Below are 25,757 nucleotides of genomic sequence, written 5' to 3'. Positions count from 1 at the left end.
TGCTTAACAACTAGGCCACCGAGGTGCCCCTTCTGGCCTCCATTCTAAGTCAGTAGTCATTCAAGCTGTTGTTCTGTAGTATGTAAGTTACCATTTTTCTTTGGTGCTTTCAAGATTTTATTTTTGGTTTCAGCAATTTGATTATGATGTGGCTGAGTATGGCTTTCTTCATATTTTTCCTGCCTAAGACGTACTGACCTTGAATCTATAAATTTGTATCTTTCACCAGATTTGGGGCGATGTCGGTCATTTCTGCGAACAGTTTTCTGTCCTGTCTTTATCTCCTCCTTCTGGATATTATCCCGTAGGTCCCTGAGTCTCTGTTCGTTTTTTTCCCCATCTTTTTTCTATCTTCTGTAGATTGGGTAATTTCTTTTAGTAACTCTTTCCTCTATTACTTCCACTGCACTGTTAATCCCATCTAGTGAATTTTTTATTTTGAGTATTGTCTTTTCCAATTCTAGAATTTCTGTTTGGTTTTTTAAAATATATATAGCTTCTGTTTTTCTGCTGTGACCTCTTAACTTTTCATTCATTGCAAATCTATATTCCTGATTCCACTGAGTATAGTTATAATAAACTATAATCCTTATCTATAAATTTCAAAACCTGGGTCTTCTGAATATTGGTTCCATGAACTGTCTTCTCTCTGTTTTTACTTCTCCAACCCTGGAAGAGCCAGATGCAACCTAGTAAGTGGGGAAGAAGAGGAAGAGAGCAAAGTGGCAGAAATGATGAAGACATGCACTATATTGGGATAGTCTCCATTATACTGGGGTAACAAGTAGCCCTAAAATCTCAGCAGCTCATACAATAAAGTTTATGTTTTGCCTGTGCCTCATGTCCTACATGAAATGGCGGAGGACTGCACTCCACATGGAACTAAAGTTGTTAGAGGATCCACCATCTTATTCTGCCCCATCTTGAACACACAGCTCCCCCAGTTGTTTTCATGGGAGGACTATGCATGGGCTTTTCAGTGTGCTTTAGCACGGGTGTGACAGCACTGCCTGACTGCATGGGGACAAGAAATGGGGGGGGGTCAGATGGTACAGTTGGTGACTCATCCCAGCCATGCCTTTTTTACTACAAGTTTCTAAGTCTAGTTCAAACTTCAGCTGGTTGAGAAAAAGTTATAAATCAAATGAGAAGGTAAAACTGGGTAACTAGTACTAATCAAATAAATTTGGAAAACCTCTGAGGTTTGCCAGAGATTTTATCACTGAGGTGGGGGGCAAAGGATAGGTAAATTATGAACGAATAGGTTCCTTAAAAAAAACTTAAAATAGCCAAAATGCCTAATTGCATTGTACTGGTTAGGTAGATTACATTCACAGGTGGGTAGGTTATTTAGTCTTTTAAAACTATGTTTCCAGAGAGCTTTTGGTGACATTGTTAAATGCTCGTGTTATAAGTGAAAAAGTCAGGATATAAAACTGTATATGAGAATTCCCATGTCTTACCTGGATTACTGTAAAGGCCCTAATTGTTACCCTCCTTAATGTCTCTGGTTCTCCAGTATGTCCCTTACACTGCAGCTAGTCACCTGTCTGCCATATAAAGCTAATGTCCCATGTGGCCTTCAGGATAAAAATCCAAATTTCTTTTCATGGTGTATTGTATATCCGTTTGGTCTGCCTACATCTTCTGTTTCATTTTTCTCAAATACCTACTTCATATCCTATTCTCAAATTTATATTTCTGCCCCAGATATCTCCTGAGCTCCAGATGTATATACACAAGTGAATAGACAAGTGACATCCCTCTTTGGTTGTCAAATAGTCATCTCAAATTTAATATATGCACAATTAAGCTTTTTTTTTTTTTTAGAACTCTTTAAAGTTGGACTTCTGATTCTCTCTCCTCACTGCACCAAATCTTGTCCTGTGCCAATCTTTTCTAACTCAGTAAGTGATACCTCTACCTACTCAGCCAGCAAAGCCAGAAATTCAGAAGCCATCCTTGAGTGTCAGCTCCTTTCTAACTCCAGCTCATACTTGGTCCCTCCTGGCCTCTGTTTCTTCACTATGGCATGGTAATTCAGCCTCTCAACTTCCATTTCTCACTGGCTTGTTCTCTGACTCTACCCCAGTTCACATTACTAAGAGATTCTGATTCAGCTTTGTCCCTGCTGGGTTTTTTTCATGTCCTGAAGGAAGTCAATCCGTCTTGTTGGTTCTGTTTCATGAGTTTTTTAGCATGTCCCTGCTCTCATGGAATTGGTAAAGAAATGTTTTGCAAACTTTTTGAAAACCTTATCATCCCAAAGTGCTATGACATAGACCGGTAGAGGTAGGAAAGAGCTGCAGACTAATTCATTGGTTGATGGAGGCTTCTGACAGTGTCCATTGTTGTGTCTACATGCTATTTTACTTCATTTATTTTTGTTTTGTTATCTAGACTTTTTGTTTCTTTTTTTAATAACCATTTTGAAATACAACTCATCTACCATAAAATTCACCCTTTAAAAGTATACAAAGAGTGTTTTCTAGTATATTCAGAGTTGTGCAACCATTATCGCTACCTCATTTTAGAACACTTGATTTCCCTTCTTTTCAGCTCTCTGATGAAAAATTTCAAATTATGTCCTTTATCTCCTCAAACATAGTAAGCATAGCGGTTTTATACTTGGAGTTGGATTACTCCAGTATGTGGTGTGCTTGTTGGTATGTTTCTAATGTCCATTGTTTCTGCTGGTTTCAGTTATAAAATTTTCCTTGTGTGCCTAGTTATTTTTCAGTTGAGTGCTAGATGTTTTATTTATAAAAACTGTTTGCAGAAATTGTCGAAACCTAAGGTTGTGTACTCCTCGAGAGAGGATTCACCTTTGCTTCTGCCAGGCACTTGTGAGCACTTAGCAATCCGGGATTACCCCAGGCCTTTTCAGAGGTTTTGATTGTCAGAAGGAGAACTACAAACCCCAAGATGCTTGTCAATATCAGCTTTACTCTTGTTCATGGCTATACCCCTTTGAAGTTCCTACAAAGGAAATGGTTTCACTTGGGTTCCCTCCACTCTGCTCTTTTTTTTTTTTTAAGATTATTTATTTGTCAGAGAGAGAGCAAGCACACGCAGGGGGAGTGGCAGGCAGAGGGAGAAGTAGGCTCCCCACTGAGCAAGGAGCCCGATGCGGGACTCAATCCCAGGACCCTGGGATCATGACCTGAGCCAATGGCAGACGCTTAACCAACTGAGCCACCCAGGCGTCCCTCCACTCTTCTCTTACCTGGCCCTGGGCTCTAATCTTCATGCTCTTAGCCATGGAAGGTTGTCACTCAGTTCCACTTTTCTTTTGTAATTGAGGTATAATTGACATACAACATAATAGTTTGAGATACATAACATAATTTCATATTTTTATATATTGTGAAATGATCTCCACATTAAGTCTAGTTAACATCCATCACCATACATAATATCAAAAGTTCAGGAAAAATACAGAAGTAAAACCAATGAATCACTGAAGTAGTAATTGATAAAAGCATACTGAAAAAGCACACACCAGAAAGACAGTTTGCAAGCCAGGAGCACTCAAATCAAAACATGGAATGAGGCTTAGAGGTTTATTATTGTAAACTAGCTTATATAGTGTAGAGACAGTGACTGTTTATTCTTCCCAGTGATTAGTTATAATATTAGAATTTTCTTAAATGAAAGGGAATTATTGGTTACCTCATGGGGGAACAGTTTAAGTTTCGCTTATGATTTCCAGAGGCATAAGCAAGAAGAGACCCAGGTCAAGTTAGCCTCACTTGCCTTGCAAAATAAGCTCCAAGACAAGCTCTGGTCTCCATATGTGTTTGATTCTAACAATTCCTTTTTGGTCATTCTCTTAGCAAGCTGAGTGTAGCCAACTAGTATAGCGTTACTCTTGGTTACCACTATTGATGTAGCCAGGCACATTCACTGTTTCCAATAGCTGAGTCCTGAGGATGGAGGGTCATGTAGTCACTGTTGCCAGCAGTCAGATCATCGTCATATACGTGGGAGGTCAGATCATTGAGTTCCTCGAGTTGTCTAATCCTGATGGTTATAATTTGAGGTGTGAGTTGCTGCCCAAAGGTGTTCAAAACCTTTGAGAGGATATAACACACTAGAAACATTGAAATGATTGATAAGGAGATATGATTCTCTAAGGAGAATAATAGCCAAGGATTGAAAAATTCCCCAGAGCAGAGATTCCCAGAAGCCAAGATTTAACCATTTAATCAAATGTGTTCTAATCAGATTCAGGTTTTACCTTTCTAATTCAATCTACATTTTTTTAGTTATTTTATATAGGCACAATAGATGTATTAACAATCACATGTCCTCATGATTATTTTGGACAGCATGAACATGAGGATGTTTTATTTCAGGAGGCAGAATTACAGATGACTTTCCACCTTAACTAGACCTCCATGATGTGAGCAATCAAGTAATTTAATAAGAGGCATTTCTATGGAAATAAAAGAAAAACAAGGGTTAATAGCTCAAACAAATTATAAATTCATTTTTGAGTTTAGACAGCAGCCAGTTGAGAAAATTTCTAGATTTGAGTTTGGAGCTTTTTTAGAAGATAAAATGAGAATGACAGTTTCAGGCACATGTTTTTGTATTTTGGGGGTAGATACCCAATCGTATGATTTCTGGATCATAGGGTAGTCCTATTTTTAACTATTATTTTGCTTAGCACTATACTTTCTGTTTCCATCCACGTCATTGCAAATGGTAAGGTTTCATACTTTTTATGGCTAAATAATATATATATGCCACTCCCTCTTTATCCATTCATCTATTGGTGGACACTTGGGCTGCTTCCATAATCTGGCTATTGTAAATAATGCTGCTATAAACATAAGGGTGCATGTATCACTTTGAATTTGTGTTTTTGTATTTTTGGAGTAGATAACCCGGTGGTATGATTTCTGGATCATAGGGTAGTCCTATATTTAACTTTTTGAGGAACCTCCATACTGTTTTCCATAGTGGCTGCACCAGTTTGCATTCCCACCAAGAATGCAAAAGGGTTCTTTTTTCTCCACATCCTCACCAACACTTGTTTCTTGTGGGTTTTTTTAAGTTTTTATTTATTTATTTTCTCATTTAAGTAATCTCTATGCCCAACTTGGGACTCAAACTTAACAACCCTGAGATCAAGAGTTGCATGCTCTACCAACTGAGCCAGCCACGTGCCCCATTCTTGTGGGGTTTTTTTTAGCCATTCTGACAGGTGTGAGGTGATACCTCATTGTAGTTTTGATTTGCTTTTTTTTTTATTTGTACTTATAATCATCTTCATTGGTTTATTCAGAGACTTACACTTTTGTTTCATCTTGGGTTAGCAGCTTTATGAATCAATCCCCTTGCCACTAGATTTTTAAAAATGCTTATCTAGTCCAGTGTTATGATTTAAAGTTATCAGAAACCTGTATTCTAGAATACTGGTGAGGGTCTTTTCCATGAATCTTTTTGAAGATGAAGCATCTTTGCCTGTAGTTGATTGTAAATGCTTCCAGAGAAAATTCAAGAGTAAAACAATAAATGTCTGTGCATGACAAGACTTCAAAATAGCTTTGGTTAAAGATCTGGTAAGAGTTTGCCAAAAAAAAAAAAAAAAAAGATTCATTTGAGAAGCAGACTGTTATCTTTGTGATATATAGTACTGTAAAATAATAACTAGAATTATAACTAATAACATCATACCAGGACATACTACAATTTTAGGAACTTTGTATAATTTCTGGAACAGTTATATTTAATAACATATAACCAGGGACACCTGGGTGGATCAGTCAGTTAATTGTCCGCCTTTAGCTCAGGTCATGCTCCCGGAGTCCTGGGATCGTGCCCCGCATAGGGCCTCCCGCTCAGCAGGTAGTCTGCTTCTCCCTCTGCCCCTCCCCTTACTCATGCGCTCTCTCTCACTCTCAAATAAATAAGTAAAATCTTAAGAAAAAAAAAATAGCATATAACCATATGATTATAATCTAAGAAGATTAAGCATTACTTTTTATTCAACAATATTTCCCATGTAGTTTAACAGAGCAAATAAGCCTAAATAAATTAATATTTCTCTTTTATACAGAGAGAGAACACAACTTTTGAGATTTTTTAGGGTTCTTCAGGAAAATCCCAAAGTTAGTTCAAATTCAAAAAGACTTCATTCAGAATTTGATTTGCTGAAGTTTGTTAAAAATGTCAAAAGATTTGGGGCACTGGGGTGGTTCAGTTGTTTAAGCATCCAACTCTTGGTTTCAGCTCAGGTCATGATCTCGCACTTATGAGATTGAGTCCACACTCAGTGTGGAGCCTGCTTGAGATTCTTTCTCCTCTCTCTCTGCCCCTCCCCCTCTCTTAAAAAAATATAAAAATAAAAATTTTAAAAATGTCAAAAGATTTAAAACATTTGAACAAATAGGATAACAGTTCACTGTGAAACAATACTTAGTTATCCATTCCACCGAAGTGACAAAAGATTTCAAAGGCAAATACAGAAAGCCATATATTTGTAGGGAAAAAAAAAAAACCCTTAGCTCTTTTAATAGAGAAGACTTTTTTTTAAGTAATCAAAAGCATGATAAAGACAACATGAACCACAGAATATTATTTTGATAAAACAGAATCTTTGTTTTCTAGGGAGATTACTTAAAAAGCAAAGAAAAACCTTTCATAATCTTACCAAGAGCAGAGAAATAGTCCAAGAAAACTTTGTCCTTTTAGCAGATGAAAGGAAATTAAGTTAGAGTTTTATACAATATACACTATATATTAAAGCTTATTTTTAAAAACCCTTAGGGATGCCTGGGTGGCTTAGTAAGTTAAGCGTCTGACTATTGATTTTGGCTCAGGTCATAATCTCAGGGTCATGAGATCGAGCCCCACATCAGGCTCCACACTCAGTGGGGAGCCTGCCTGGGATTCTCTCTCCCTCTGCCCCTCTCCCCACTTGCACGCGCACACTTGCTTACTCTCTCTAAAATAAATAAATAAATCTTTAAAAAAAAAATCTTGCAGTAAATCTATTCAATTTTACCCAGCTTTGGCCTCACAACATAAAATTTCTTTCCCACAAACTTTCTGCAACTTCTATATCCATTTAGCCTCTATCCCACTCTTTCTTACTTCTTCTGGAACAACCAGTCATTTTATTTTAGACAACAGTACTCTTTCTTCATAATGAAAACACATCCTATATTCTTTGTGTACTCTGCACATAAATACACATGATTTTCTTCCCACATTTTGTATACAAAATTGCTTCCTTTTACTTTTACTTTTCTAGTAGGTTTATTTTTACACATTGATTATAAATGTTAACTGTTTCTAGTAGGTTTATATTTACATATTGATTATAAATTTTAACTATTAGTAATCTTTACCTTCCAGTGAAAACTAAGGCACAGGCAATTGTGAACGGTCTTTCATATATTAGCATCCCATAGTACATTAGCAAACTTACAAATACATAGTTATAAAAACTTTACAGTTTTTGGAGACATATTTTTGTAGTATTTTGTAGTATTCAGTGTGGCAATATTAATAAACCCAAATATCTTTTGTCTCTAAAAATTAAAAAGCCAAAAGTAGAGGCACCTGGGTGGCTAGTGGCTTAAGTATCTGACTCTTGATTTCAGCTCAGGTCTTGATCTAGGGTTGTGCGTGCATTGGGCTCCACCCTGGATATAGAGCCTACTTGAAATGAAGTGGCCAAAAAGTAGATAAACATGTTTAGCTATCAATGTCTCAGTATATTTTCTTATTTGAGAATGACCTATATATTCAATGAATATTCATTATATAGTTTAACTTAATGTAAGCTTTTATTTAAATGTATTTAAATTACTTGTTTTTAACAATTGTGCTTAGGTTAGACATGAAACTGCTAACCATCATTTTAAATTATTTTTCTTCTTGACAAATTTTGCAACATAAATATAGCATGAGTTTATTTGACTGGTAAACCCAGGTAGAAAAGTTGCATGTTTGCATTACATTTATGTTGATAATTCTGAATACATGCCTGTATTTATTAAACCAACAAACTTAAACTCCTTTCTGTTTACCAAAGATTATCCCATATCATGTGAACTTGGAAAACATTTGGGTTAGGTTATGTACTTCTGAGTTTTAGGAAAAGTTAATTTATACAACTGTTTCTTTCACTTTTAGCCAATTAAATAGAACTCTCTTAAAAATATCACATATACATATACATAGATTTACATAAACGTACAGACACACACAGAGAGATCTTATATTTTCACTTTAAAATTTTTGCTATGTTTTGGGTACAATAATACAGAACTCAAAAGAATAGCTGGATTCAGAAATGTATTTGGCAGAGACTAAGTTAAGATTGCCTTGTTAGATGGTCAAAGTTTCTTACTAAACTTTGTGTGCTATAAGGATTCTTCTGCAGAAGCTATTTTTGGAGTCATTTTGCCTTTTTCTTTTTTAAGATTTTATTTATTTACTTATTTATTTGACACAGGCACAGCGAGAGAGGGAACACAAGCAGGGGGAGTGGGAGAGGGAGAAGCAGGCCTCCTGTGGAGCAGGGAGCTCGATGTGGGGCTCAATCCCAGGACCCTGGGATCATGACCTGAGCTGAGGGCAGACGCTTAACGACTGAGCCACCCAGGCACCCCTCATTTTGCCTTTCAGAAGTTTCTACATACCAATCAAAGAATGCATTTCATTATCTCTGAGAGTTTTGATCCTCCCTTTTCAAGGGAGCTGTTTAAAAGGTGGGTTTATCTAAGTTAAAGTTTCCTCCAAAGGGGCCACTACAATTTCAAATTTTTTGAAAGTTCACACTCATTTTCCAAAAGTACACCAGATCCAGGGTCACTAGGTGGCTCAGTTGGTTAAGTGTCTGCCTTGGGCTCAGGTCATTATCCCAGGATCCTGGGATCAAGACCTGTGGAGGGTTCCCTGCTCAGCAGGGAGTCTGCTTCTCCCACTCCGTCTGCACCCCCCTCCAGTTGGTGCTCTCTCGTGTACACACTCCTTCTCTCATGCTCTCCCTCTCTCTCTCAAATAAATAAACTCTTTAAAAAAAAGTACACAAGATCCTCATCTATAGTGGCTATACATTATAAAAGGGAGGAGTCTTTATAGGACAGAGAGAGTTTCAGACCAGGTAGAACACATCTTTGCCTTTAGAGTCCCTAACACAAATCATCTCTGGGGGCCCCAGTAATTGTACCATGGTGTAAAATCGAGAATCATGGGTTTTTCCCTTTACATACAGAAGGGTGACTTACTGAATAGCTTCAACAAAAACAGAAAGCAAATGTACACAGTGAAGCTGGAGAGTCCGGAACAGATAGTGGAGTTCAGATCAAGAAAGATATACCCTCAAACTCCAGAGTCAGTGAGAAATCATTGAGCCCATTGTGGTGTGTGGATACAGCACCTGGTTGCTCACCTTACTTGGAATCATTGGGTAGCTTCTTTGGATCCCACTTCTGACACCATGGAGCCAGAAGTTCAGGGAAAAAAAATAGACCTAAAACCAATGAATCCCTGAAGTACTATTAGTAAAAGTATATTGTGTTTACACCAAAGACAGTTTGCAAGCCAGAGGCTTTCCAATCAAAGCATGGAAGGAGGCTCAGAGGTATATGATTATAAAGCAGCTTATATATTATAGAGGTAATGACTGGTTACAGTATTAGAATTTTCTTAAAAGAAAGGGAATTGGTTAGTGATTATCTCATATCAGTTTTGGGATCAATTTAAGTTTCATTTATCATTTTCAGAGGCACAAGTAAGAAGTGTCCCATGTCAAGTTAGCCTCACTTGCCTTGCAAAATAAATTAAGCTTTGCCTATATGACTAAACTAGTTTTGTCTGTCCAGAGAATTTTGAAGTCTGGTCTTTATTTGTGTTTGACTTTAACAATAGTTAGAAAAAATTATTTCTTATGATGAGGACTTTAAAGAGCTACTCCTTTCACAACTTTCAAATATGCAATACAGTGTTATTAACTATATTCTTTGTGCTCTACATTATATCCCCATGACTTATTTATTTTATAATGGGAAGTTTGTATATTTGACCACCTTCATCCATTTCATCTAACCCCCATCCCCACCACTGGCAACCACCAATCTGTTCTCTGTATCTGTGAGCTTTGGGTTGTGTTTTGTTGTTTTCCTTTTGTATTGTTTAGATTCCACATATAAGTGAGATCATACAGGATTGCCTTTGACTTATTTTACTTAGCATAATGTCTTCAAGGTCTATCTCATTGCAAATAGCAAGATTTTATGTTTTTTATGAATGAATAGTACTTCATTATGTGTATACATGTACACATACTCACATACCACATATTCTTTATCCATTCATTCATCCACTGATAGACCCTTAGGTTGTTTCCATATCTTGATTATTGTAAATAATGCTGTAGCAGACATGGGGGGGTGTATCTTTTTAAGTTAGTGTTTTCATTTCCTTTGGATAAATACCCATAAGTGGAATTGCTGAATCATATGGTTAGTATATATTTTTTAAAGGAACCTCCATACTGTTTTCCACAGTGGCTGCACCAATTTACATTCCCACCAACAGTGTACGAGGGTTCCTTTTTCTCCACATCCTCACTAACAGTTGCTGTTTCTTGTCTTTTGATATAATAACCATTCTAACATGTATGAGGTGATATCTCATTGTAATTTTTATTTGCATTTCCCTGATGATTAGTGATGTTCATCATATTTTCATGTACCTGTTGGCCATCTGTGTGTCTTTGGAAAAATGTGTTCAGGTCCCCTGCCCATTTTTTTTTTTAAGATTTTATTTATTTGACAGTGAGAGAGGGAACTCAAGCAGGGGGAGTGGGAGAGGGAGAAGCAGGCTTCCCGCTGAGCAGAGAGCCTAATGTGGGGCTCGATCTCAGGACCCTGGGATCATGACCTGAGCCGAAGGCAGACGCTTAACGACTGAGCCACCCAGGCGCCTCATCCCTGCCCATTTTTTAATCAGATTGTTTTTTGCTATTGAGTTGTATGAGTTTTTTATATATTTTGGATTTTTAACTCCTTATCATATATGATTTCCAAATTTTTTTTCGTTCACTAGGTTGCCTTTCATTTTGTTGATAATTTCCTTTGCTGTACAGAAGGTTTGTAGTTTAATGTAATTCCACGAGTTCATTTTTGTTTTTGTTTCCTTTGCTTTTGGTGTCAGGTCCAAAAAATCATCAAGACCAGTGTCAAGGAGTGGACTGCCTATGTTTTCCTCTAAAAGTTTAATGGTTTCAGGTATTATATTCAAGCCTTCTTATCCATTTTGAGTTAATTTTGTATATAATGTAAGATAGTAATCTAGTTTCATTCTTTTCCTTGTGACTGTTCAGTTTTTCCAGCATCATTTACTGCAGAGACTGTCCTTTTCCCATTGTTATTCTTGTGTCCTTTGTCATAACTTAATTGACCATCTATGTGTGGGCTCTCTATTCTGTTCCATTGATCTATGTGTCTGTTTTTATGCCAACACCATACTGTTTTGATTGTTTTAGCCTTGTAATATAGTTAGAAATCAGGAACTGTGGAGCGCCTGAGTGGCTCAGTTGGTTAAGCGACTGCCTTCGGCTCAGGTCATGATCCTGGAGTCCCGGGATCGAGTCCCACATTGGGCTCCCTGCTCAGCAGGGAGTCTGCTTCTCCCTCTGACCCTCTTCCCTCTTGTGCTCTCCATCTCTCATTCTCTCTCAAAAAAATAAATAAAATCTTTAAAAAAAAAAAAAGAAATCAGGAACTGTGATGCCTCCAGCTTTTTTCTTTTTTCTCAAGATTGTTGTTGCTATTCGAAGTCTTTTGTGGTCCCGTACAAATTTTAAGGTTGTTGGTTAAATTCCTGTAAAAAATGATACTGAAATTTTGATAGGGATTATATTAAATCTGTAGATTGCTTTGGATAGTGTGGACATTTTAACAATATTCTTCCAATCCATGAGCATGGAATATCTTTCCATTTATTTGTGTCATCTTCATTTTCTTTCATCAGTGTCTTATAGATTTCAGTGTATGGGTCTTTTACCTCCTTGGTTCAATTTATACCTAGGTATTTTATTCTTTTTCATACAATTGTAAATGGGATTGTGTTCTTAATTTCTCTTTCAGATAGTTTGTTATTAGTGTGTAGAAACTTTTTTGCATATTAATTTTATCCTGTAATTTATTTTTTTACTGAATTTATTAGTTTTTTTTTTTAAGATTCATTGATTTATTTATTTTTGAGAGAGAGCTAGAGGAGGAGAGGGAGAGAATCTCAAGCAGACTCCCTGTTGAGCACAGAGCCCAATACCAGGCTCAGTCTCACAACCCCAAGATCATGACCTGAACCAAAATCAAGAGTCAGGAGCTTAACCAACTGAGCACCCAGGCGCCCCTTGAATTTATTAGTTCTAATAAGATTTTTTTTTTTTTTTTGGTGGCATCTTTAGGGTTTTCTACATATAATATCATGTTATCTGCGAATAGTGATCATTTTATTCTTCCTTACCAATTTGGATGCCTTTTATTATTTTTTTCTTGCCTAATTGCTCTAAGAGTTACAGTACTGTGTTGAAAAAAACTGGCAAGAATGGGCATCCTTCTCTTGTTCCTGATCTTAAAGGCAATGTTAAGTGTGATATTAGCTGTGGGCTTGTCATATTATGACCTTTATATGTTGAGGTATGTTCCCTCTTTTTTGAGAGTTTTTATCATGAAGAGATGTTGAATTTTTCTGCATCTATTCAGATGACCATATGATTTTTATCCTTCATTTTGTTAATGTGTATCTTGATGATTTATGGGTATTACACCATCTTTGCATCCCTAGAATATATCCCACTTGATGGTGGCATATGATCCTTTTCATATATTTTTGAATTTGGTTTGCTAATGTTTTGTTGAGGATTTTTGCATCTGTGTTCATTAGTGATATTGGCCTGTAATTTTATTGTGGAATCTTCATCTGGTTTTGGTATTAGGGTAATATTTGGCCTCACAACATGAGTTTGGAAGTTTTCTCTCCCCTTCTGTTTTTCAGAAGAGTTTGAGAGGTTTGGTATTAATTCTTAGGATGGGTAGAATTCACCAGTGAAACCATCTAGTCCTGGACTTTTATTTGTTGGGAGGTTTTTTATTACTGATTCAATCTCCTCACTAGTAATTGATATATTCAGACTTTATTTCTTCATGATTCAGTCTTCTAGGGTTGTACATTTCTAGGAATTTTTCCTTTTAGGTTGTTCATTTTGATGATGTTTGTATTTCTGTGGTATCAGTAATGTCTCCTTTTTCATTTTATTTGAACCCTTTCTTTTTTTCTTGATAAGTCTAAGCTTAGTTAATGGTTTACCATTTTTACCTTTTCAAGCTCTTAGTTTCATTGATCTTTTCTATTGGTTTTTTAGTTTCTCTTTCATTTATTTGTACTCTGATCTTTGTTATATCCTACCCTCTACTAACTTTGGGCTCTTCTTTTTCTAGTTCCTTGAGATGTCATTTATTTGAGATCTTTCTTGTTTCTTGATAGAGGCCTTTATTAGTATGAGTTACCCTCTTAGAACTACTTTTATTGCATCCCATAAATTTGGGGATATTGTATTTTCATTAGTCTCAAGGTATTTTTTTAATTTCTCTTGTTTTTCTTTGACCCATTGGTTTTTCAGTAGCATGTGGTATAATCTCTACATAGTTGTGAATTTTCCAGTTTTCTTTTTGTAATTGATTTCTAGTTCCATACCATTGCAGTTGGAAAAGATACTTGATATGATTTTAGTCTCCTTAATTTATTGACTTGTTTTGTGGACTAAACTGTGATCTATCCTGGAGAACGTTCCATGTGTGCTTGAGAAGAATGCATTGTCTGTTGCTTTTGGATGGAATATTGTATATATATCTATTAAATCTATATGGTCTAACATGTTATTTAAGGCTAATGTTTTTTTATTGAGTTTCTCTCTGGATGATCTATCCATTGATGTAAGTGGTACATTAACGTCCCCTACTATTATTATTTTGCTATTTCTCCCTTTGGTATGTTTTTTGGTTTTGTTTTAATTCTTCTTTTTTTCTATTTATTTATTTATTTTAGAGAGAGCTGGGGAAGGTCAGAGGGAGAGAGAATCTTAAGCAGGCTCCACGCCCAGTGCAGAGCCCAATGCGGGGCTCAATCTCACAACCCTGAGATCATGACCTGAGCTGAAATCAAGAGTCAGACACTTAACAAACTGAGCCATCCAGATGTCCCTCCCTTTAGGTATGTTAATATTTCCTTTGTATGTTTTAGTGCTTCTGTGTCGGGTGCATAAATATTTACAAAAGTTATATCTTTTTGTTGAGTTGAGTCCTTTATCATTATGTAATGTCCTTGTCTCATTACAATCTTTGTTTTAAAGTGGTTTTTTTTAAAGATTTTATTTATTTGAAAGAGAGAGAGTGAGCACAAGCAGGGGGAGGGGCAGAGGGAGAAGCAGACTCCCCGCTGAGCAGAGAACCCAACACGGGCCTTGATCCCAGGACCCTGAGATCATGACCTGAGCCAAAGGCAGATGCTTAACTGACTGAGCCACCCAGGTGCCCCTGAAGTGTTGTTTTATTTATATATCCCTACCCCAATTTTATTTTGGTTTCCATTTGTGTGGGACATCCTTTTTTATCCCTCTACTTTCAGTCTGTGTGTGTCCTTACATATGAAGTGAGTTTCTTGTAGGCACCATGTGGATGGGTTTTATTGTTTTTATCCATTCAACTACTCTCTGTCTTTTGATTGGAAAATTTAGTCCTTTTATATTTAAAATAATTATTGATAGGTATGTACCTATTGTCATTTTGTTCATTGTTTCCTGGTTGTTTTGCAGTTTTTATCTCTTTCTTCTCTTGCTGTCTTCCTTTTGGCTTAATGACTTTATTTAGTGGTATGCTCAGGTTCCTTACTTATTATCTTCTCTGTATCTATTATAGGTATTTGCTTTGTGGTTACCATGAGGCTTGCATATAACATATTCATATATTCATAAGAATCTGTTTTAAATTGATAATAACTTAAGTTTGAATGCATTTTAAAGCTCTGTGTTTTTACTCTCCCCAGCCTATGTTTTATGTTTTTGTTGTCACAATTTTACATTTATCTTGTGTATCACTTGACTAATTATCATAGTTACAGTTATTTTTACTACTTATTCTTTAACCTTCATACTAGTTTTACAAGTGATTAATCCACTACCTTTACCATATATTTACTTTTCCGGTGAGATCTATTCTTTCATGTTTTCTTGTTACTAATTGGCACCCTTTCTTTTCAGGCTAAAAAGTACATTTAACATTTCTTCTAAGGTTAGGTTAATAATGATGAAGTCCTTTAGCCTTGCTCATCTAAAAAACTAGCTCCCCTTCAATTCTAAATAATAAGTAGAGTATTCTTGGTTGGAAGATTTTTTTTTTCCTACATTTTGAATGTATCATGCCACTCCCTCTGATCTGCAATGTTTCTGCTGAAAAATCTGCTGATAGTCTAATGGGGGTTCCTTTGTGCCTAACAAATTTTTCTCTTGCTGCTTTTGAGATTCCTCTCCTTGTCTTAAACTTCTGACATTTTAATTATAATTTGTCTTGGTGTGGGTCATTTTGAGTTTATCTTCTTTGGAACTCTCTGGCTTCCTGGATCTGTATGTCCATTTCTTTCCCCAGGTTAGGGAAATTTTGAACCTTTATTTCTTCAAGAAAAATTTCTGCACCTTTCTCTCTTCTCTTTCTGGGACCTCTATAATGCAAATGTTAGTCCATTTGATGTTGTCCTATAAATCCCTTAAGCTATGTTCACTGTTTAAATTCTTTTTTTCTTTTTGCTGCTCTGGGGAGTTCCACTACTCTGTGTTTGAGTTCACTGATCTTTTTTCTGCTTCATCTAGTTTGCTGTTGAGCCCTTGTAGTGTATTTTTCAGTTGAATTATTGTATTCTTCAGCTCTGTGACTTCTTATTTGGTACTTTCTCGTGTTTTCTATCCATTTGTTAAAGTTCTCACTGTGTTCATCCATTCTTCTCCCAAGTTGAGTGAGCATCATTCATCTCCCAAATTGGGTGAGCATCTTTATGACCATTACTTTGAACTCTTTATCAAGTAAATTACTTACACATTTCATTAAGGTTTTTTCCTGTTTTATCTTATTCTTTTGTTTAGAATATATTCCTCTGTTTCCTGATTTTGCTTGACTCTGTGTTTGTTTCTATGTATTAAGTGAAACACCTACCTCTTCCAGTCTTAAAGGAGTGGCCTTGTTTAAGAAATGAGTGTTATTGTTCAGCCTTGTCTAGCTCTTGGTAGGCTCTTGAACCTTTAAGATTCCAAGCAGCCTGTCTTATTTTTAATATAAAGCTCCCATTGTTGGGGGTGTGCCAAGTTCTATCTGCCCTAAAGTGGAGGATCTCAGCACCTAAATTCAGGCTGATTGGAAGCCAGACCTTCAGGTAGCAGCTTTTGAGTATGCAAATATATATAGTACTGTGGGACCACAAGCATGAACCCTGCTAGCCACCAGACTAGGTGATCTGGAGGTGTTCCATAGATGACATTAGCAAAAATCAGGGCTCCAGACAAGTGTATATTCTCCTTTCTGGGAGATACTGGAGAGCCGGAACAAGGCAGAGGGAGAGCACAAAGGTTGTGTCCCCCAGCCTACATTCCCTGAGAGCATCTCCATAGGCCTCTAGATGTGTGCTAAACCTGGAAGCCTGTGCCTCAGGCAAAAGCTCCAGGAAAAACATACACACTTCTTTCACAGAAAGACTGGGGGTGTGTTTCAGTCTACTGTCTGTGCAGTAGTGTTTTGGGGGTGGTAGTCTGCCAAGAACTGATTGTTACAGTCTGGAGGGACGCTGGAACACAACCCTCCCCTAGCCCCCAGATTCAGGCAATCAAGAGGCATCCTGTGGGAAGCAGCCCCCAAAACTGGGGCACCAGACATGACCAGTGCACTGACTACATGTACAAGCTCCCCTTGCAGAGATCCTGGCATTTTGGCCAGCTCCAGATTTGTCCCCTCTCTAGGATCAGCAAATGCTCTCAGGGTAAAATACCAGAATCATCTCTTTGGCCTTCTGTACTTGCTTCAGTCCTGACTTTTTAAGTCTTCACTATCTTATAGATCTCTTGTGCCTTCTAGTAGACATGTTTAGTATTTCTGCCGAGCTTTTCTAATTGTCCTCAATTTTAGAGGACTGGTCTGAATTACCTCGTCTGCCATCACTGGAAGTGATGTTTTTAACTATCAACACAGTGGTTAATCAGACCTAGTCAACATCTCTGATACCACAGTGGGTTAATATATATCCAGTCTTCAGCCCCCAGATCGCCGCTGCTCCCTTTTCAGACCCTTGCTGGCACAAGGGGCCCAGACAGTATCTCAGTGTTGCAACATGCTGGGACCTGGCTGTTTAGGGATCAGGTAGAGTCTTATTCCCTGCCCTTATGGAGCCTGCAGTCTGTCCATTCCTTCCTAAAGCCTCCAACCTTTGTAGGCCATCATTCACTTCAACGTCAACATTCTCTCTCCCCAGCTGGTCTGTTGAGTTGCTACTGTCATGATTTCAACTGTCCTTCCCCTGAGTAAACTCCTTTCCAGACTTCTTACTGCCCTTGGGTTGGAAAGGGTCACTCTGAGCCCAGGCATGCCGGTCTGGCCCTGTTCTCTCCAGCCTCATGGCTCATAAACCACTCATACCCCAGGCCCTGAATGTGTTCTGGCACATAGTAGTTTGTCCTCCAAGACTCAGTGTCCCCACCTCTGGTAGCTCTTTCCTGGTTCTCTGAGGCTGCATCAGCCCGAACAGACGCTCTGCTTCTCCAGGTCTGTTTCCTCGGCAGGGCAAGTATTTTGAAGGCAATGTCAATGTCTTACTCATTTCAGCATCTCTAGCACATAGTACATAAGTGGTATCAGTTCAAGTGGAATGATCTCATTTCTCAAGTTCCATGTATCCCTTGATGCATTTCTTCTTCACCTGTTTCATGAATCCTTTTTCCTGGGAATTCCAGTCACTTTTCTGTCCCTTAATGGGAGGCATGCCAGCTACTGGTCTGCTTGCACCCCCACCTCCCAACACACTGAGTTCACAGACCTATGGGATACCCTGACAGTGGACCGCCACCTGCTGGTCAGTAGGTTTTTAGGACAGTGACAGCTCAGGGCTGCAGACAAAGTAGGGGTCCTTAATTTTAAGGCATTCCATAAAGAATGTAAAACGCTTCTAAGAATAGTATTGTCAGATCTACAATATAAAGCACATAGATTACAAGTGAAACAGTCATAATGAAATGTAGGTATCAGAATGTTAGAAAACATATATTGCTTATAGATGTGATATGTATGTATATATAATGTGATACACACATCTCAATCTTACATAACAGGATCTAGTGATGTCTAATAACTACTGTTATTTCAAAGTGATGAACAAAAATTTTGAGATGTCTGCACAGCAGTCTTGTGAGATGAAACCTCTGATTTCTACTGCGGACAGTCCCAGGGACTGCTTATACTACTAGAGTTGGTTGCCTACATCCATACAGACAGGAAGTACTGAATTTCAGTTAGAGGTTACTCAAACTAAAAACCAAATCTTTTCCCATCCAGGTACAAAGACACCCTAAATTCTACCCTCTGATCCCTTGTTGGTGATAGGGGAGGTCTGTGGACCCGATTAGGAACCCCTGAATGGGGCTTCAGAGGCATGGCGGAAAAATGCATTTAAATACAGTGACTCTTACTGAGTGTGTAATGGGCAGCTGCGAGTAGGAGAGGAGGTGTGGTGGAAACAGCACCTCTAGGTCTAAGTTTGAATTTCATAGGCATCATTTACCAGTATTGTGAAGTTTGGCCCAACCTTCCCCTTGCTGTGTCCATTTCCTCGTCTATAAAATAGGAATGACAAGGTTTTCCTCACAGGTTGTTAAAAGGATTTAATAAGCTAACATGTGAAAACTCCTGGGGTTTGATGTTAATGAGAATGTTAATGTTGTTAAATGTCTGTAGAACGCGCGCGCGCACACACACACACGTACACATAACTTCTTACAAAACAGAAACCCACCCCAAAGTCTGACTGGCTGTGTGACTCAGAGAGGTAGTAAACCCTTTCTCGCCTGGCAGATGTGGATAAGTTTGCCCTGCTGTTTCCACCCTGATCTAAGAGAACAACCACAAATGCAAATAGTCTCTCACCTTGTTGTTTTATTAGAAGCATATTTACATTCTTGCAGTTGAAGTTTGCAGAGAAAATTTTACAAAAGTTCTGTATAAAGTTTTGAAATGACATAAAAATAACTTCTATCCTTTATAAAGGGAAAATATAAGTTAGTTATATTTACTCTGCCAAAAACAGACTGAAAACGAGGAACAGTCCCATCTGTCCCTTACAGAGGAAACATTAGCACAGGGCATGAGGAATACTGTGTGGGCCTTCTCACTGATGGGTATGCACGCTGGCTCCATCATGAGGCTGGAGGACCCAACCAGCCCCTCTCCAGAAAAGACAAGGGAGCTATCAGGCCTTGGGCAGCACGGAACAGGGAAGGAGCAAATCCTTAAGTCATGTAAATGATGAGCCAAATAGGGGAATGATCAAAGACTTTCATCTGAACCATGGCATTTCACCTGAATACTCTCTCTCACACCCCAGGCTGCAAAAGGCAATATTGTAAACAAAGCCAGTATCAGCCCTGCCTGACCATTTGCCAGTGCTGGCCTTGTCTGGTGGAACTCTGTCAATGTTCTGTAATTACACTGCTGCTAGTTCACATTTTCCCAGTACCTGTGCACCAAAAGGAATAGAAGGGGACGATGGTTTCCCTTATCTCACATGTATGAGACGAGAAAACTGTCCCATCTGGGTCAAATACTGAAGCAGACAAGCTGAATGTTCACCAACTTAAGAGGACCCCTGCCTTCCCACAGCCCCCAGAGCATCTTCACTGTATACATAAGCCTTGGGAACCCCGAGTCTCTTCTTGTTGCATGGCTACCCACCCTCCCCAAGATCCAGTTCTAACCAGCACCACAAAAACTTCAAGAGAATTGCTTTAGGACCAAGCATCAAACCTTAAACATTTAGGAGTGAAGGAAAACATCGTCCCTGGATCTTAGCCACTCCATCACCAGCAAAATGGTACCCAGACTTAATATATCATCCATGGGATTCCTCAAAATCACCTTCGGTTTTGTTTTAAAGCAGGTATCTTCCTATCGAAGCCATTCATTTATATTTGTTTCAAGTTAGAAATCAAAGTGAACAAAGTTTTCTTTGTAGATAAACTGAATGCCTGTTTAAGCATGACTTTTACTAGGTTATCTACATCCAGCAGCCTGTGGGAATCAGAATCTGTTGGAGGCCAGCTGAGTAACCCAAAGGCCCAGGATTCCATCTGAGATACAGAAGCTTTGCATCCGCTGTGTTGCTGGGGACAGGAAGCATTACATTTCTCCTTGAGGCTTTTTCTTCCTCAACAGAAATCCCAGTGACCACCAGCCGGTGTCTCCAGTGTAAGGCCAGACTCCTGCTAGAGGGAAGCAGCCTTCCCATATCACCGGCAGCCAGGATGGGCAGGTGTGAGACAGCAATAGCCTAAGCACAGTCTTGTGTGGTGCGGAATTTACCCCTGAACACAGGAGCCTATTTGGGGGCCAAAGGGAATCACAGACTGGCAGCTCAGCCTGTACCATTTATGCCAGCACCCAGCACGCTTCACACCAGTGGCTTCACCTACACATGCTCGGTGGCACAGGCTCAGGCAGTGAATGTGTTTCAACCCACCTGGCACAAGAGGCCTAGGGCAGAGGCAAGCCTGGGTAATGCCAGGGAGCCAAGCCCTATGTATGTGTATGCAGATGTGTCAGGTAAGGCGGGGGGGGCACAAGATGGCACGAAACACCCAAGACCAGCAGAATGAACAGTTCAGGCTCTCCTCGATCCCACTGTTGTAGATATGGCCTTGTCTCAAGAGAAAAGTAAATCGGGGGTTACTGGAAGGATGAGGGCACCCCCTGAGCAGCTGGCTGCAGGGTGGGCTTCACTAGGAACCAAAAGGTCTGCTAAGAGTCATGGTTTTTGTCTGATACTAGAAGGAATGGCTGAAAAGCTGGCAAGAATCACAATATGGACAAACTCATCATAACCAGCAGCAGCACTTTGTGCCCACAGACAGCAAAACGGGTGTTTCGGCAAACAAGAGGGCCTCAAGGCTGCAGAACACCATTCCTCCTGGACCCTGACCCCACTAGCAGCCCAGGTCACTGACAACTTGGAGAGATGTGGGGCTCAAACAGGACATACATTAGGATCAGGCCACACATCATAAAACCTCGCCCGCCATAAGAGAGCGAGAATTAAGGAACACTAGCATGAGTCTGTTGGGCACAGCTGGGGTAGCACAAGGCAAGGGGCTGGATTCAAGTTGTCATGGAAGCAAGAGGGAAGGGGGGGTCCTGAGTTACTTGTTCACAGAGAATGGGTGGGCCTTGGAAGCCCCCCACCCTGGAGCCCCAGCCCCAGCTGGCTGTTAAGAAGTATCCACAGAGCTGTAGGGGAAGAACTTGGTGGCCTTATTTGGGGTGGTAGGGTTCAGGCATTCTGTCTCCTCATTCATTTTGAAGAACATCTCCTGTTCTCGCTTCTTCTGGTTCAGATCTTCTTCCAGAGCCTAGGACAGAAAGAGGGCAGACAGAGTTCAGTCAGATCCCATAGGACAGGTCTCCCAATTATAGGACCCCCACCAAAGTGGCCTTCTCTGGAAACTCGCCCACCCTCCGGGCCTTTAGTGCATGGTAACTTAGTCTTCCCTCTTTCCTTTCCCAGAGCCGGTCACCCAGAAGATAGGTACCACCTCTTGCTTCCTTCTGCCACAGCATACAGGAGTTTGCTGTGGGCCAAGGGCTAGTGTTTGGTGAATGCCAACTCAGTGAGGGGGAAAGGGGGCAGATGCCAGTCTCCTGGCAGGAAAACAGCCAAATGAATGGAGAAAGACCCAAGGTAGAAAATGGACAGATTTAACAGCAGGAGGCAGGGAGGTGGGGGGGGTGGGGGTTGGTGGGGGCAGAATGTCCAGGTACATAGTGTTCCTAATGAGAGCACTGCCCCACAGAGGTCATCCAGGGCATTGTTTTTAAAATACATGTGCCTTCACACCACCCCCTGAGATTCTGATTCTGAAAATTTGTGGTAGGTGTGGTAAGACAGGGGTTCTGTGTGTTATAAAAACAGAAGCAGAGTGTCTAGTTGACCATTACTGCAGGAGCTTCCCTGGGGCACATGCAAGTTTATCTAGATAAATTGGATCCTACCAGAAAAATGTCTTGAGGGGTCTCCAGTAATAGGCATTCAATTAAAAAGGGAAGCAAAGTGTACTGGAAAGAACATGAGCTTTAAAGTCATACCAAATTCAGCTTTCTTATTACCAGCTGTGTGGCCTTCACATATCACCTTTCTTCCTTTGTAAAATGGCAGTATCACTACCTATCTAGCAGGGCTGTTGTGAGGATTAAACTAAAAACTAATGGTTCATAATTATTGAGTACTTCTACATGTCAAGTGCTATGCTAAGTGCATTACATCTTATTCAGTCTTCACCCTATGAGACAGATACTATTATTTCCATCTTATAGGTGGAGAAACTTAAGCTCAGAGAGCTTAGATCACTTGCCCCTGGTTACTCAGCTAGCTAGGGGCACAGCCAAGATGGGAACCTACCTCTAACTTCAGAGTTAAAGCTCTGAAACACTGTGGTCCACCGTCTGCAAGGCCAGGCACACACCCGAGATGCACAGTAAATGTGGCTTCATTATTAAGCATCTGACCATCAGCCCGATTTCCTTATTTTCACTAAGAAGTAACTATGCTCACAGGATTTGACCAGCCTTCTATTATGTGTCTTTTTTTTTTTTTTTTTTTTTTAAGATTTACGTGTTTATTTGAGAGAAAGAGACAGAGAACGAGCAGGGGGAAGGGCAGAGGGAGAGGGAGACAAGCAGACTCCCCACTGAGCAGGGAGCCTGATTTGGAGCTTGAGCTCAGGACCCTATGACCAGAACTGAAATCAAGAGTCGGACACTTAACCAACTGAGGCACCCAGGCGCCCCTATTATGTGTCTCTTTTTAAGACTATTCTTTGAATGCCCTGAAATAGTCTCAACAAATAATTACCAGATCCTCCCTTATGCTCTTATTCCTTTAGTAGTACTAAATTCTAGTGAGTTCTCTATACTTCAAGGAGAGATGGGGAAGGGACACTGGATCACAATACCAATCTTTCCAATCTGTTATAGGATGTCCGTGTGAAGGCAGGCAAGGTATTTGAAGTCATGCCTCATCTTGGACTTGACGGATTTGAAATTTCTGGTAATTCACACAGATTCTTGGCTCAAGTTCTCCTTTGCTGGATGTATTAATATTAAAGTGTTCGTGATAAGCAAACATTATATATAAGTAAGGTAAAAGTAGTACTGTTTTAAGCTTTTGTAACAGAAGTTACAAGATCCAGTGCCTGTGGGAGGCAGCCAAACGAACTGAGTAAGTGAAGACAGCTAGGTGGAGGCAGTGAGGAGTGGTGGGGACGGTGGTGTGGTGAAGAGCACATGCTATGTCTGAAGAAGGTGGTTTCTTCTTAGCTCCAGCTGATGTCTGTCATGTGGTATGACAAACCCAGTGTTGCTAGAGCTCCTGGGTTTTCAAAAGAAACTGAAACTTAGGATTTTTATGTATAATATCCTTACACAGACATTCCTTGCAGATATTTTGGGTTTGGTTCCAGACTACCTCCATAAAGCAAATATCACAATAAAGTAAGTTGAATGAATTTTTTTATTTCCTAGTGCATATAAAAATCATGTTTACCAAAACAAGTTATGTTTATAGCATACTATAGTCTTAAATGTGCAACAGCATGGTCTAAAAAGAAATGTACACACCATAATTAAAATGTACTTTATTGCTAAAAAATGCTAACCATCATCTGAGTTTTTAGCAATTCATAATGTTTTTGCTAGTGAAGGGTCTTGCCTCAGGATTGATGGCTGCTGAGTGAACAAGGTGGTTGCTGAAGATTGGGGTGGCTGTGGCAATATTTTTTTATTATTGAAGTATAATTGACAACATTTATATTACTTTCAGGTGTACAACATAGTGATTCGACAATGCTGTACACTATGCTGTTTGCCATGCTAAGTGTAGTTATTTCTTAGTTTTTATTATTGAAGTACACATACAAGGCAGTTTCTTAAAAATAAGACAACAGTGAAGTTTGCCACATCGACTGACTCTTCCTTTCACAAACAATTTCTCTGTAGCATGTGATGCCATCTGACAGCATTTTACCCACAGTAGAACTTCTTTCAAAATTAGAGTCAGTCCTCTCAAACCCTGCCTCTGCCTTATCAACTAACCATGCAATATTTCCAAATTTTTTGTCATTTCAAAAATCTTTCACCGAGAGTAGATTCCATCTCAAGAAACCACTTTCTTGGTTCATCCATAGGAAGCACCTCCTCATCCATTTAAGTTTTGTCCTGAGATTGCAGTATTTCAGCCACACCTTCAGGCTCCACTTCTAGTTCTTGTCTTGCTGTTTCCACCACGTCTGCAGTTATTTTCTCCACTGAAGTCCTGAACCCCTCAAAGTCATCCATGACGGTTGGAATCATCTTCTTTCCAAACTCTTGTTCATGTTGATATCTTGACCTTTTCTCATGAATCATGAATGTACTTAATGGCATCTAGAACGGTGAATCCTTTCTAGAAGGTTGTTGACTTACTTTGCCTAGATCCATCAGAAGAATTACTGTCTATGGCAGCTACAGCCTCACGAATGTATTTCTTAAATAATGACACTTAAAAGTCAAAATTACTCTTGACCCATGGGTTGCAGAATGGATATTGTGTTAGCAAGCATGAAAACATTAATCTTTTAAACCACCACCACCAACAACCTCATTAGGGGTGCCTGGATGGCTTAGTCAGTTAAGTGTCCGGACTCTTGGTTTCTAGCTCAGGTCATGATCTCAGGGTCGTGAGATCGAGCTCCACGTTGAGCTCTGTGCTGGGCATGGAGCCTGCTTAAGATTCTCTCTCTCTCCCTTTGCACCCCCCCACCCCTGCTCACACACGCTCGTGCTCTCTCTCTCAAAAACAAAAAAACATCAATCATGTACATCTCCATCAGAGCTCTTGGGTGACCAGGTGCATTGCCAATGAGCAGTAGGTCTCAACAGTAGGCTTAAAATAGTAAACCATGTTGTGAATGGATATGCTGTCATCAAGGCTTTGCTGTTCCATTTAGAGAACAAAGGTAGAGTAGATTTAGCATAATTCTTAAGGGCCCTAGGATTTTTGGAATGGTAAATGAGCATTGGCTTCAACTTAGAGTCACCAGTTGCACTAGCCCATAATGAGAGTCAGCCTATCCTTTGAAGTTTTGAAGGCAGGCACTGACTTCTCTCCAGCTATAAACTCTTCTTCTAACAGAAGGCTGTTTCATCTATATTGAAAATCTGTTATTTAGTGTAGCCACTCCCATGAATTATCTCAGCTACATCTTCTGGATACCTTGCTGCAGCTGCTTCTACATCAGCACTAGCTGCTTCACCTTGCACTTTTGTATTCTGGAGACGGCTCCTTCCATTAAGCCTCATGAACCAAACTCTGCTAACTTCATACTCTTCTTCTGCAGCTTCCTCACCTCTCAGTCTTCACAGAATTGAAGACAGGTAGGGCCTTGCGCTGGATTAGGT

The 25,757-nt window shown here is 39.4% G+C and overlaps 1 protein-coding gene and 1 long non-coding RNA gene across 7 annotated transcripts in view; one reads left to right on the top strand and one right to left on the bottom strand.

Annotated features, from left to right (window-relative positions):
• LOC114208740 (uncharacterized) overlaps nt 1–25,757 on the top strand; it is a 64,329-nt gene that overhangs the window by 20,447 nt on the left and 18,125 nt on the right. For 5 of the 6 annotated variants that reach the window (XR_003609120.2, XR_003609119.2, XR_015768201.1 and 2 more), the window contains exons 2-3: nt 11,179–11,252; nt 14,077–14,241. This is a non-coding gene — a long non-coding RNA (uncharacterized LOC114208740). The remainder of the gene's footprint in view (nt 1–11,178; nt 11,253–14,076; nt 14,242–25,757) is intronic. The other variant, XR_003609118.2, reaches the window with a different exon arrangement.
• The window catches only part of STK10 (serine/threonine kinase 10), a 117,623-nt gene continuing 111,057 nt past the window's right edge, over nt 19,192–25,757 (bottom strand). The window contains exon 19 of the mRNA XM_028102837.2: nt 19,192–21,676. Coding sequence (XP_027958638.1) covers nt 21,536–21,676 — 141 coding nt within the window. The 3' untranslated portion in view covers nt 19,192–21,535. The remainder of the gene's footprint in view (nt 21,677–25,757) is intronic.

Source organism: Eumetopias jubatus, unplaced genomic scaffold (assembly GCF_037043125.1).
Source record: "Eumetopias jubatus isolate StellerSeaLion01/CBP00866 unplaced genomic scaffold, mEumJub1_p1.0 scaffold_5, whole genome shotgun sequence".
Classification (NCBI taxonomy): domain Eukaryota; kingdom Metazoa; phylum Chordata; class Mammalia; order Carnivora; family Otariidae; genus Eumetopias; species Eumetopias jubatus.
The sequence above is the reverse complement of the archived record's forward strand: the minus strand, read 5'-3'. Positions and strand labels throughout refer to the sequence as shown.